At 41.6% G+C, this 13,797-nt stretch overlaps 2 protein-coding genes across 2 annotated transcripts; one reads left to right on the top strand and one right to left on the bottom strand.

Annotated features, from left to right (window-relative positions):
• Positions 1–414: 414 nt before the first annotated feature.
• Positions 415–1,882, bottom strand: LOC134821648 (uncharacterized). The gene is made up of 2 exons (XM_063832351.1): positions 643–1,882; positions 415–470 (listed from the first exon to the last, which is right to left on the bottom strand). Exons 1-2 carry the CDS (start codon positions 1,880–1,882, stop codon positions 415–417), a joined length of 1,296 nt encoding a protein of 431 aa, XP_063688421.1.
• Positions 1,883–11,962: 10,080 nt separating this feature from the next.
• On the top strand, positions 11,963–13,797 carry LOC134821649 (uncharacterized). The gene is made up of 7 exons (XM_063832352.1): positions 11,963–12,072; positions 12,214–12,321; positions 12,465–12,541; positions 12,749–12,898; positions 13,022–13,157; positions 13,331–13,426; positions 13,568–13,797. Exons 1-7 carry the CDS (start codon positions 11,997–11,999, stop codon positions 13,795–13,797), a joined length of 873 nt encoding a protein of 290 aa, XP_063688422.1. The 5' UTR covers positions 11,963–11,996.

Below are 13,797 nucleotides of genomic sequence, written 5' to 3' on the forward strand. Positions count from 1 at the left end.
CCTCAGATATAAGTGCTATATCATCTGCAAAGTCCACATCGGTGATGATCTTGGGCCCCACTCTTCTGCTTTTTCTACGTTCGAGGGTGAGTCCAAGTCGCTCCGCATCATCGCCTATGGCTTGCCTCATACAGTAGTCGATGACTATTGCAAAGAGGTAAGGTGCTAAGGTATCACCCTGTAACACACCTGCAAGTATCTCGAACAATTCAGTTTCTCCGTCTGGAGTTAGGACTTTGGCCATTGTCTTCTCGTACATGAGCCGTATAAGCTGCACGATTTTGACTGGAATGCCGTAAGCTTCTAGAATCTTTAGCATTTTCCCACGATGTACACTGTCGAAAGCCTTCTTAAAGTCTATAAATGTCAGAACAGCTGGCAGTTTCCGACTCTTGACACCCTCTATAAGACGTCTCAGTACCAATATCTGTTGAGTTGTTGACCTTCCTGGTCTGAATCCATTCTGGTTTCTACGCAGAATTGTCTCGATTTCTGGCTTCAACCGGTTTAGAACCATCTTGTTTAGAGACTTGGCAACTAGGGATGACAAGCTTATTCCCCGATAGTTCATTGGTTCGCTAAGGTCGCCCTTCTTTGGAATTGGTATGATGTTGGCAGTTGACCATTGGTCTGGTTTCTCACCTTTCAATAGAGCATTGTTACAGAAGTCTAAGACAATTAGATCAAGGTCGCATCGTTTTAAGACTTCTGGGGCTATGTTGTCGTCACCCCATGCTTTCCCTTCCTTTATGCTGGACTTTGCTTTCCTGTACTCATCCAACGTAAACGGTTCTGTTCCGATATTCAGAGGTGGGTGGACTGGATCAATATCCTCTTCCGCGTTCTCTACCGTCGGTGGTGAGCCGAGAAGAGTAGCAAAATAGTCCTTCCATTTCTGAACCCTTTCCGTTGGTGAGTTTCCCTTGATTTTGCCAGTATATGATGGAGCTTTACCTGTGATCTTGTTGATCATGGTCCAGCTTTTAGCATGTCTGCCCTGCCAACTTGCTTCCTCCAGTTCCCGGACCTGCCCCTCCAGCAGGTGCTCTTTGGCTGCTTGATAAGCATCGCCTAGCTTCTGTTTGCCCTCTTGAACAGCTATTCGGTTGTCTTCTGTAGCATCTGAGTGGTATTTTATGCTACATTCCCTCAGCTTCAGCCTGGCAATCTCAACACTTGGAGTCGCTGAGATTTTACATCTTTTCTTTTTCTCCTTTTCAGGTAGTAAAAGTCGAGAAGTTGTCCTATTCGCATCAATAAAGCATTGGTACCTTTCTGTTGCCGTCTGATCATCCTTTTCAAGTATGGAAAAGCGGTTTTTAACTTCCACTGTGTACCTCTCTTGTAGAGCGATATCAGTTTTAAGTTTAGACCAGTCCAGAACCGGAGCCCTCTTCTCCGTCTTGCTTATCCGTAGACTAAGCTTTACCCTTGCTACGACTACTCTGTGATCCGAGCCAATACTGTGGAAACTACCATATGCTTCGGAGTTCTTGACGGAGTTCCGCCATTTCTTCCGGCAAATGATGAAGTCGATTTGAGATTTACTTTGACTCATATCTGAGAGATATGTCCACAGTTTACCTCTTCGCTTCTGAAATCTGGTGTTTGTGATTTCTAGCTGTCGCTCCAACAGCATATCCTCTAGCAGTCTACCATTTCGGTTTGCTGGACCCTTGTGGAAGGATGTCCAGTTTCCTGATGATGAGACATGCGCATTGAGGTCTCCTACAACGAATAGTAAGTTGTGGGCTGGTATCTGGTCGATGGCACCACCAAGGCTGTCGTAGTAGTTTTCTGCTTCGTCGACAGTCGCCCCCTCTGTCGGGCTATAAGTCACAATAACAGTTGTGACCGGGTTCCCTGCAAAGTTGGCTACCATCGTCCTCCTGTCATGTGAGTATACACTAATCAATGAGTTGAATACTGTCTTTTTGTCCAAGACAATACCAACCCCACCAGCAGCCGCCCCATTGCTGGTTCTCCATGCCGAGGTTGTTATGAGGTGAGAGCTTCCAAGATCTTGATACTCGATTTCAGTGCTATGTACTACCCGATGCTCCTGAATGCCCAAAATATGTACGCCACTATCCCTCATGCATACACCCAGCTCATCCCTCTTGTATTGTTCTCTTATTGTTCGTACATTAAGAGTTCCTACAAGAATTTCCTTCTGGCCACGTAGTAGTAGGGTACCAGCCTTTGAAAGAGTTGGAGCAGGAGATTTGGGTGTGACCCGCCGGTCGAGAGATTAAGGTGTGTGCCCGAGGTAAATACCCCACACACCATGTGTTGAGTCTACGGCGGCGCCCGGCCAATAGGCAGGTCACAAATTGTTTTTCCAGACTTGTATAACCGCATCATAGTACTCAAGCGAACAACCATCCCCCTGTTCGCTAGGGCCGTTACTGCAGAAAGCCTCACGTCTAGAACAATTGATCATTTGTCGCTCCTGATCCTAGAGCATCCTTGTCTCGTTACTTGTCTCATGCACTTTTTCTAAAGAGGAACTGTATAGTGATATACAGAAAGAAAATCTGTAGTAGATTTTCAAAGGCGACTGATAATATTGCGGACGCCACACCAGCAATATGACAACCATACCATAATCCAACATTCCCATGCACCTTTATAGTTTAGAGTGCTTAGCACTATCCCAACTGCCAATATATTGCCAAAACGTTTTTGCCCAACAGAAATGCCAACTATAGTTATAGTGTTACACACTGTGCCTCAAATTATTTGATCAAAGCCGAGGATGTGGGATGATAGGCCGGTATATGTAGTGTAGTGCTGACACCTAACTAGGACTGAGTGCAGTAGGACGGTAGAATGCAAGTGTGGAAGTGAGGATGTGGGATGATAGGCCGGTATATGTAGTGTAGTGCTGACACCTAACTAGGACTGAGTGCAGTAGGACGGTAGAATGCAAGTGTGGAAGTGAGGATGTGGGATGATAGGCCGGTATATGTAGTGTAGTGCTGACACCTAACTAGGACTGAGTGCAGTAGGACGGTAGAATGCAAGTGTGGAAGTGAGGATGTGGGATGATAGGCCGGTATATGTAGTGTAGTGCTGACACCTAACTAGGACTGAGTGCAGTAGGACGGTAGAATGCAAGTGTGGAAGTAGATTTAACAATAAATGAATAGTTACATTAGAGCTACATCATGTAAACTGTAAAGTATCAGTGAGAGGACCAGAGTGGATTGCTTCTTGATTGAAGGAGAGTGGCCCACTATTGCTACAAAAGCTTTCAGCTAGGTTGGACTCCACAAGCTAATGCATGATAATTGATGGACGGTTATAAGTAGTCCCCTATTTGAAACATGTTCGTACTCTATAACGGTTTGAGTTTCATTTGAGAATACCATTCAATGATGATCAACATTAAATAATAAAATATATGAATTAAGAATTTACATGCGGGGATTAAAAATCATGTGCCATGGTCATGATGGGGAGACTATTAAATATACATGTTTAATGTTTATAAAGGAGTATCACATTATTGAGGTCACGTTTAACCTAATCAGGCCAATAAGTACGTTCTCAATACAATTACAATGAGTTTATTATTTCGCGGGAGTTATTGAACGAGATTGTATTCTGTATATGAATGGTTTTAAAGGTAACACCCGACCTCATCGAACACAAGTCGGTACCTTGTAACAATTTGAAAATTTGTATTAACAATAAATTGTTAGGGCGTTATTAAAGTCCATGAGGTTTAGAAACAATAAATAAACAGACAATTGATTAACTTGGCTACTGTAGAGTCCTGGGGAGGGTTATTGTAGCCCGGGGGGAGGGTTATTGTATGATATTTTAACGAGTACAATTCTTTAATTGACCATTTTCAAGATGGTTAGTTAAAGAAATGTACTTGTTGCAAATATAAATATGATAATTAATTGAATAATGGTGATTTGGTCGTCTTTAATAGTGAATATAAACGTACATTACATGATAATGGAAAGGTTTAGTTGGCATTAAACATATTGTCTCTGTTATATTATGTGCACAAAATCCTGCATTAAGGATTCTGGAATTAAATTGAATTGAACTGAGTCGCATAGAACAAAATCGGCTCGATTATATATCACATCGCGCCAAAACAAGTTAGTTCACATTAGGGAATTGCTGGCTGCTGCGTGAAAATATAAATATCTTTTGAGTAAAGTCAGACTGTAGGAAATATAGTCTCTATCCGTGTTACAGTTTTACATTGAGACTGAAATGTCAACTCTCACTCAACAGTCAACACACCTTGCAGCAACACTCGACAAACACAGCTTACCCATCAACCTGCCAAACATGTGATACTTTCCGTAAGTCACGTGATATTTTCACTAAGTCACGTGATATTTTCTGTAAATTAATAAGCGTGAGAGGATCTGTAAGAAGTTATCGCCTAAATAGCATATAATGCGTCAAGTCATCAATCATACATATATTGTATAATGTATAATATACTAGGCCAGTCCACCCCTACAGCTCAAAGGAGGTGGTTAAGGTGAAAGGCCATCTTGTTTTTCAAAGACCACACCTAAGTTTATAACGTTCCACAACAGTAGGTTATGGTAAACAGATCTTGTTAAATTATCAGAGTGGTTTTGGTTACAAGCAGTACAATTAACCTCGCCGGGAGGGCCGGGTGGGGGTCTAATAGATATAGTATACGTGTAATAATACACACACATTATATTAATGAAAGCAACTTGAAAATGAGTGGGGGTTAAATTAATCTGCATGAAGTCATCTTTCAAAAGAGATAATACACTGTCACAGTGTATACTGTATAACACTGTCACAGTGTATAACACTGTGTTGTAAACTGTCATATTGTATGAGCTCCAGGGGGTAGCTGGGTAATGTTCAGCTGAAAATTATTACACTCAAGAGACTCAATATAAGCTGGTTGTCACCTGTCTGTCACATGACATGTAAGACTCGTTTATGTTTACCTGCCTGACAGTCAGTTTTGGCGGGAAAATAAAGTTAAGTGTGACAGAAAGTAGAACCTCTGATGATTGATGAAGTTGAATTGTGAACAAGACCATTAATTAATCACAAGATATCATTTCAAACACCCATTTATAGTTTTATAGCTCCACAATCTACATTCTACATATTTGACATGTCTACTATAATATAATAATAAACATGTCTACTATATAATAATAAGTACAGCTGACTTTATCAACATGGCTGTTATCTCCGTTATGTACCCGGTGTAACTCTACCAAGACAGCTGATAAAATCACACCACTGGTAGAAGTGACACTATAAAATCACAGTAGCACAGCAGTACGCGTGCCAAGTAGCACTATAAGTGCTGAAATTAGCACTTCAAGAGCACACTTAGCACTTAAAGTGCTTTGCAAGTACAAACTTATACGGCTAAATAACTAAATAACGTGCACAGATATTATACAGATGTTATACTGTGCAGATTTTTAGTTATCTGAGTAGCAAGTACACTTTGTTTTGAAATTAGAATTGCTTGTCGAACATCAACAAAATTTTAAAGTTTTAATAAACAACTTCTTTTCAGAGTTATATTTCTTTCTAACTCGAGAAACAAACACTAATTGATAATTAATTGCCTAATTAAGCAGTGATTAGTGTCTCACTACCTGCACTAGATGCGTTACTAAATGGTTTCAGTTACACAGTACATACTATATTTACACAAACAGTGAGTCCCCTTGAAGCTAGCTCAAATTTCACGTGTAACCTTGTTTACATAAGCTACACACAGTAATTATGCAAGATAGAGATGAGCTGTAATATGTTATAATGTGTGATGTTTAGCAAGCAAACTCAATTAGACACATTTAGACTGGGGCCCTCTGTTCTTAAGGTCAGAAATCAGTGTGTCTTTACACTTTCATCATAATCAGTGCAGTGTGGACTCAGCTTATAAATATTTCTGTTTATATTTGATTAATAAACCTTTAAAAAAGGTGGGACATCTTTTACTCTGCCTACTATAAGATACTCGACTCGTTCATAAAATAAAGATTGAAATTTAAAATATGTGCGCACGAATTTTACAACATCTAGAAAATCATGAATGATATCTTGAGTTGTTATTGGTATCCTAAGATACCGAAATAAAGCTAGATACTGATAATCAATAACATTTGATTAACAACAACTATATCAAGTTATGAAGCTAGTAACTAGTTACTATACTAAGTTATCAAGGATATAATCATATCTTTATCCGGTTCTAACATGTAATATTGTAATGTCTAACACCACTAACAGCACTACTCAGATCAAGTTTTAGCTGCATTCTTATTACAGTGATGATATTGACATGCAGGTGCAGTTGTAAACGTCACATTCTTTAGTATACATTGTCTAGGACACTATGATATCACATAATTTATCACGTGTAGCACATGTTTGTAATATTATGGCAGTCTAATCTTCCTGATACACATGTATGACTGGAGAAATGGGAATTTTAGAGGAATTTCAGTGAATTTTACTGTCTACACACACAAAAACGTCAGTTATTTGACAGTCTATGTACTTAAATAGTCTACGTAGATGGTTTGTTTACATTAAAATATGTTGTGTTTACACGCACAACTGTGTTTTGTTTACACAAGCAAGTCAGGAATGTTTCCATAGTTGATAGTGCATACCCTGCATACACAATGCAACATTCACATAATATTATATCAAGCTGACTTCAGCATATTTAACAAAGAGATGTTTTAAATTCCTTCTTACCCTCTAGTTCCATGGCCAAATAATACAGTAAAATAATTCGGGCAAATTTTATTTGTGAAAAAAATTTATTCGGGTGAAAGGTTCCATGCCCAAATAATTTGCGTGCGGAAATCGATACGCATATCGGTTGCGTCGGGTGAGATCGAGACTGCGACCACCCAAGTTTAAATTAGGATCAAAATTACGTAAACATTACGTAAACTAGTGTAACAACCAATGTGCAGAAGCAAAATAGTGTCCTTCATTTCTATTGTGTTTCCGTCAGTTTCTGTTCGTTTTATATATTTTCTATAAACTTTTTTGTGTAAATTTAAGAAAATAGGGTTGACAATGACATATCTAAATTAAGTTGTTTGAACTTAAATTGTCAAGAATGACTCCTTTGCAATTAACATGTTTGACCAACTTAAATTAATATAAAGATATAAGGTCCTACTCAGTCCTCCTCCTCAATCCTCATCAGTCCTCTTTAGTCATCCTCCTCTTCAGTCCTCCTCAGTCCTCCTCAGTCATCCTCCTCAGTCCTTCTCAGTCCTCCTCCTCACTCCTCATCCTCCTCCTCAGTCCTCCTCCTCCTCCTCAGTCCTCCTCCTCAGTCCTCATCCTCCTCCTCAATCTTCCTCCTCAGTCCTCCTCAGTCCTCCTCAATCCTCCTCCTCCTCCTCAGTCCTCCTCAGTCCTCCTCAGTCCTCCTCAATCCTCCTCAGTCCTCCTCAATCCTCCTCCTCAGTCCTCCTCAGTCCTCCTCAATCCTCCTCCTCCTCCTCAGTCCTCCTCAGTCCTCCTCAGTCCTCCTCAGTCCTCCTCAATCCTCCTCCTCAGTCCTCATCCTCCTCCTCAATCTTCCTCCTCAGTCCTCCTCAGTCCTCCTCAATCCTCCTCAGTCCTCCTCAGTCCTCCTCAATCCTCCTCAGTCCTCCTCAATCCTCCTCAATCCTCCTCCTCAGTCCTCCTCAGTCCTCCTAAGTCCTCTTTAGTCACCCTCCTCTTCAGTCCTCCTCAGTCCTCCTCAGTCATCCTCCTCAGTCCTTCTCAGTCCTCCTCCTCACTCCTCATCCTCCTCCTCAGTCCTCATCCTCCTCCTCAGTCCTCATCCTCCTCCTCAATCTTCCTCCTCAGTCCTCCTCAGTCCTCCTCAATCATCCTCCTCCTCCTCAGTCCTCCTCAGTCCTCCTCAATCCTCCTCAGTCCTCCTCAATCCTCCTCAATCCTCCTCCTCAGTCCTCCTCAGTCCTCCTCAATCCTCCTCCTCCTCCTCAGTCCTCCTCAGTCCTCCTCAATCCTTCTCCTCAGTCCTCCTCAGTCCCCTCAATCCTCCTCCTCAGTCCTCCTCAATCCTCCTCCTCCTCCTCAGTCTTCCTCCTCCTCCTCCTCCTCATGAGTCCTCCTCCTCATCCTCATGAGGCCTCGTCCTCCTCGTCCTCCTCCTCATCCTCATGAGGCCTCATCCTCCTCGTCCTCCTCCTCATCCTCATGAGGCCTCATCCTCCTCGTCCTCCTCAGTCCTCCTTCTCCTCAGTCCTCCTCAGTCCTCCCCAGTCCTCCTCCTCAGTCCTCATCCTCCTCCTCAGTCCTCCTCAATCCTCCTCAGTCCTCCTCAATCCTCCTCAGTCCTCCTCAATCCTCCTCCTCCTCCTCAGTCCTCCTCCTCCTTCTCAGTCCTCCTCAGTCCTCCTTCTCCTCAGTCCTCCTCAGTCCTCCTCCTCCTCCTCCTCAATCCTCCTCAGTCCAATTCAGTCATCCTCCTCCTCAGTCCTCCTCAATCTTCCTCAGTCATCCTCCTCAGCCCTCCTCATCAATCCTCCTCAGTCTTCCTCAGTCATCCTCCTCCTCAGTCCTCTTCCTCCTGAGTCCTCCTCCTCCTCCTGGGTCCCCCTCCTCCTCCTCCTCCTGAATCCTCCTCCTCCCCCTCCTCTTGGGTCGTCCTCCTGAGTCCTCCTCCTCTTCCTGGGTCCCCCTCCTCCTCCTCCTCCTCCCCTCTTCTTGGGTCGTCCTCCTGAGTCCTCCTCCTTCTCCTCCTCATCCTCCTGAGTCCTCCTCCTCCACAGTCCTCTTCAGTCCTCCTCAGTCCTCCTCCTCCTCAGTCCTTCTCAGTCCTCCTCAGTCATCCTCCTCAGTTCTCCTCAGTCCTCCTCAGTCCTCCTCCTCCTCAGTCCTTCTCAGTCCTCCTCATTCATCCTCCTCAGTCCAATTCAGTCATCCTCCTCCTCAGTCCTCCTCAATCCTCCTCAGTCATCCTCCTCAGCACTCCTCATCAATCCTCCTCAGTCTTCCTCAGTCATCCTCCTCCTCAGTCCTCTTCCTCCTGGGTCCCCCTCCTCCTCCTCCTCCTCCTGAGTCCTCCTCCTCCCCCTCCTCTTGGGTCGTCCTCCTGAGTCCTCCTCCTTCTCCTCCTCATCCTCCTGAGTCCTCCTCCTCCACAGTCCTCCTCAGTCCTCCTCCTCCTCAGTCCTTCTCAGTCCTCCTCAGTCATCCTCCTCAGTTCTCCTCTGTCCTTCTCAGTCCTCCTCAGTCATCCTCCTCAGTTCTTCTCAGTCCTCCTCCTCAGTCCTCCTCAATCCTCCTCCTCCTCCTCAGTCCTCCACCTCCCCCTCAGTTCTTCTCCTCATCAGTCCTCTTCCTCCTCCGTCCTTCTCAGCCCTTCTCAGTCCTCCTGCTCCTCCTCCTCCTCCTCCTCCTCCTCATCAGTTTACACAACTTATTGTTACTAAAACGTTTTTAAACGCATTTGAGTCTATAACATATTGACATGTTACTGTTGCTGACTAAAAATGTGCTCAAGCATTTTTGTATTTAACAGAGTTTTACTCTCCAGTACTATGGAAAAGTTGTTACACGATAAAGTGATTTTCATCCCTTTTTATGTTATTAAGAAATGTGTTGACTATTCTTTGAACCGAGGATTGAAAGTTTGAGAAAGGACCATGGTCATTAACCGTGCTACCCATTTCTGCAGATAGCCTGTTACAAATTGTGGAGACAGTTTAAATCAAAAGTTACAATTTTTGTCCGTTTTTGTCCGTCCCTATTTTCTGAAAACGGACAAAATTGCACGGACAAAAACAACATGATCCCCCACCCCCCAAGGACTGTAGTAAAGGATTTAGTAAGTATACACTATACACTATACACTATACATCATGGACGTGCAGCGGCACAGGCGAATGAAGATAATTTTGGTTTCGATAGTTGTCTTGATAACAGCTTGTGCTCAAGTTACCCACAACGATGTAACTCGGATGTACCGGCTCCCACCACGGTACGTATGTATATATATATATATATTTAATTGATATGCATTTATAAACCAAGCAGGTGGAATAAAAGAAAAAATGTTAAATTTTCATTGATGATATCTAAAGGTACTGAACTCAGAACTGGTTGTGGTTGTTTGAGTTTCATTTTTTTTTCAGACATTGGGTACGACCCTTTCTAAGATCAAGGGATCGCAATGGGGCTATGAACAATCAGTTTAAGGTCTTGTTCAGGCAGTCGGAGGCGGAATTCAAGTCGTTTATGAGGCTGACGAAGCGTCAGTTTCATGAAGTACTGGTACTTATTGAGGATGACATCGCCAAAGACGGTTCAAATTCAAGAAATGGAATATCTGCAAAGGAGCAGCTGATGGTAACTTTGCGTTATTTAGCTGGGGGAGAAAGCCATAAGACACTATCGCTTTATTTTATGATTGGCCGACCAACAATTTCAAAATTCATACCGAGAGTTTTGAAGGCCATCATAACACACTTGGGACCTATTCACGCAAAGGTACCATCATCAGAAAATGAATGGCTTGAAGTGGAACGACGATTTGCAAATCGTTGGGATTATGTAAACACAATCGGAGCTATTGACGGTAAGCACGTAGTGATGATCAAGATAAGAAGTTCCGGATCCACATATTACAATTATAAACAGTCATTTTCAATAAATTTGATGGCTATAGTCGGGGCTGACTATAAATTTATAGCGTATGACATCGGATCTCCAGGGAGAATGGCAGATTCGGGGATTTGGAACCGGTCGCAAATGCGACCATTATTTAATCCTTCTGCGAATAGCAACCCACTAAAAATACCTCCCGCACATGTCCTAGTAAGTCCAATGAATAATGTAGATTCTAGACAGAAGCCTGTTAATTATCATTTGATCGGCGACGATGGCTTTGGATTGGGTCTACATCTTATGAAGCCTTATGCTGGAAGAAACCTCCTTGTCGAGATGGAAATTTTTAACTATCGTTTGTCCAGAGCGAGGCAAGTTGTTGAGGTCGCTTTCGGCATTTTGGCCAATCGCTTCCGTGTTATGATTAACCGCGTTTACTGTGCACCAAGTAATGCCAGGTTGATCGTAGAAGCTGCAGTTATCCTGCATAACTATTTGATCAACCAGAAGCCAATCCCAGAGAAAGAGGCTGATGTAGCTCAACAGATTTGGTCTCAGAAACTGGAAAAGATCAAACACAGGAACTATCAGGGTACTCTAGATTCTGCGACAAGTATGAGAGACTATTTACGAGAATATTTCTTGTCTGAGTATCCAATAGACAGTCAATACGACGTAATATAATTGATATTTATAACAATTCGCATGACTACTTTATCGGCCGTTATTAATACAACACTTTCATTCCATCAAGTTCTACATACTTCACTTATTTATTATTCTACCAGATACCTGACATTTTTTATTATTCTAATATATGTTGTACTCTCATTTCACGAGTGTACACGTCATTTTAGACTACTAGTTCTTCTTCCTTTGTGGTTAATGGCCTTCTGTTATTAACCTCATATTAACACACGGCTAGCAAGCTGTTTCCACCTCACTTTCCTTAATTAGGCTTATTTGCCACCTCTTTTGTTTACTCTACAGATTGACATGTTTAGTTGTACCCTATTTAGATGATATTAGCTTAAGATCTTATCACGTGACCGGCATACGTGTCACGTGAATAGTAGTATTTAGAGGCAGTGAGAGGGACTGTCGGGTGTCTCTTTCTTGGGTACGGATTGTCTTACTGTATTACTATTGATAAGTTTTATTGTCCTATTATAACAATTATATATTTTTGTATTACTATTAATTTTATCGAGTTTATACTTACATTATTTGTAACGGTTCCATGGATTTTACTTGCGACGTTGATAACTGCAGTATCAGTTGTACAACTACTAATACCCGGCAGTAGCAATTTACTTTATATGTTGATAACTTAACATAATAATCTTGACGGCATTTTAGTTATGGTACTTGATAAAGTTCGTGTAGAGCAACTCTGTAAGGCAGTAGAAATGCAACCTATTCTGTGGGATCCATCAAGTGAGATTTCTATATCATTACAAAACTTTCAAATCTATAGCTTCATTTTAAATCAACAACAGTTTAAATTAACAGGAATAGCACTTTAATTTAAATGTTTATAGACCATATCAATTTTTCTTGAGTTGTTGTTCACTTCAGGGGAGGACTATAAATTTAAAGACAGGACGCCAAAAGGTAAAGCTGCCAAAGCGGCGGTTTTAAACCACCTAAAAGAACAGGATGCCCAATTTTGGTCTTCTTTTGCCGGTAAGTATTGACTGCTTAGTTCTAGATTAGACATATTTGTGTGTATTTAATTGCCCATGTGCATGTGCCAGAACTGCATTGATGATAATACATAGGAAGTCTCTGTTTGTGTTAAACTATTTCATTTATTAATTCTTTTTCAGTTGGAACTGTAATGGGTACGTTCAGAGGGTACAAACAGAACTATGCTAAATGGCTAAGCAAAGTGGAGCAGCAAAGAGTATGTATTCTTACTACTACCACTTACGCTTATATTGATAAACATACTATAGAAATTCTTATAAAATTGAGACTTATTGTCGAATCTACTCCACCTTTTCTCTCGTAATACTAATATGTAAAAATATTGAAGGAAAAGAACACAATTTTTACTTTATTGAAAAACGATAATAATGTCACTTTCGTCATCCTAATGTTTGGTTTTCAGCAAACAAAAAGTGGTCAAGCTCCGGATGACGAACTGCACATCAAGAGCTACTGCCACGCAGAATTTCTCCGCTTTCTCGACGGAACTGCTGTAGGGTCGTTCGGCACTGAAGACCCAACAACCAATGTCTTGTCGATAAGCGACGATGAGGTTTATAATTTATGCTTAATAGTTAGAGCTATACGTATTTGAATTTAAATCAAATAACACATCATAATGAACGACAGTAAGTGACAGATTCAGTCACTTTGCCTTGACCCAAAAATCAATCAGATATCTGTAGAAGGGGGTGAAGAAGATGAGGCTTTGGTGATGGCTGAAAACGACCTCAACAGAAGTATGGAGCGAGATACTGAAAGGGTCATTTCAGAACTGACGACAGCGGCCTCACAGTCAGGCTCGGTTTTAGGTACGTAGTTTATTATCAATAAATGTATGCTACCATTTATCTTACAGATAACCTATCCATTATCTTAACTCTTCTCTTCTTAAAGTTATCATCCATATATTAAACTGAGACTTGCTTTTATAATATCAATGTATGAATTGTCTAGGATTTTTTATTTAGTACATATATCTAAGGTAAAAGAAAGGTCATTGCAAGTTGCCTGAAAAATGGAAATAAGTCCAAATATGCCAGAGAAAGAAACCAAATGAGGGATCAAACTAATCAGTTTGGTAAGATCTTGTTTACATTTCTTAATTATACATATTATAACCAATAGTTTGTCTGTAATATGGAGTTGTTGCGAGCACAATAGCTCTATTGGCATAACATTTAGCAACTATATTAACTCACATTATGCTTATAAATTTCAGCTGAGGGCTTCTCCCAATTGAGCTCTGCACTGGTTGCATCTCTGGCAGCACCCCACCAAGCCCCTACACCTGCCCCTGGTCCGAGCGACCAGTTTTCTGCATTTGGGGATACTATTGTGCAGAGATTGAGAGCGATGGATGAGACTGACGCTCTCAGTGCAATGGCGCAAATTTCGGCCATTATTTTTGCTCCTATAAGGGCCAAGAACAGTTATTTCAACCTAGGTTAA

This window comes from Bolinopsis microptera, chromosome 10 (assembly GCF_026151205.1).
Source record: "Bolinopsis microptera isolate Bmic1 chromosome 10, MBARI_Bmic_1.0, whole genome shotgun sequence".
Taxonomy (NCBI): domain Eukaryota; kingdom Metazoa; phylum Ctenophora; class Tentaculata; order Lobata; family Bolinopsidae; genus Bolinopsis; species Bolinopsis microptera.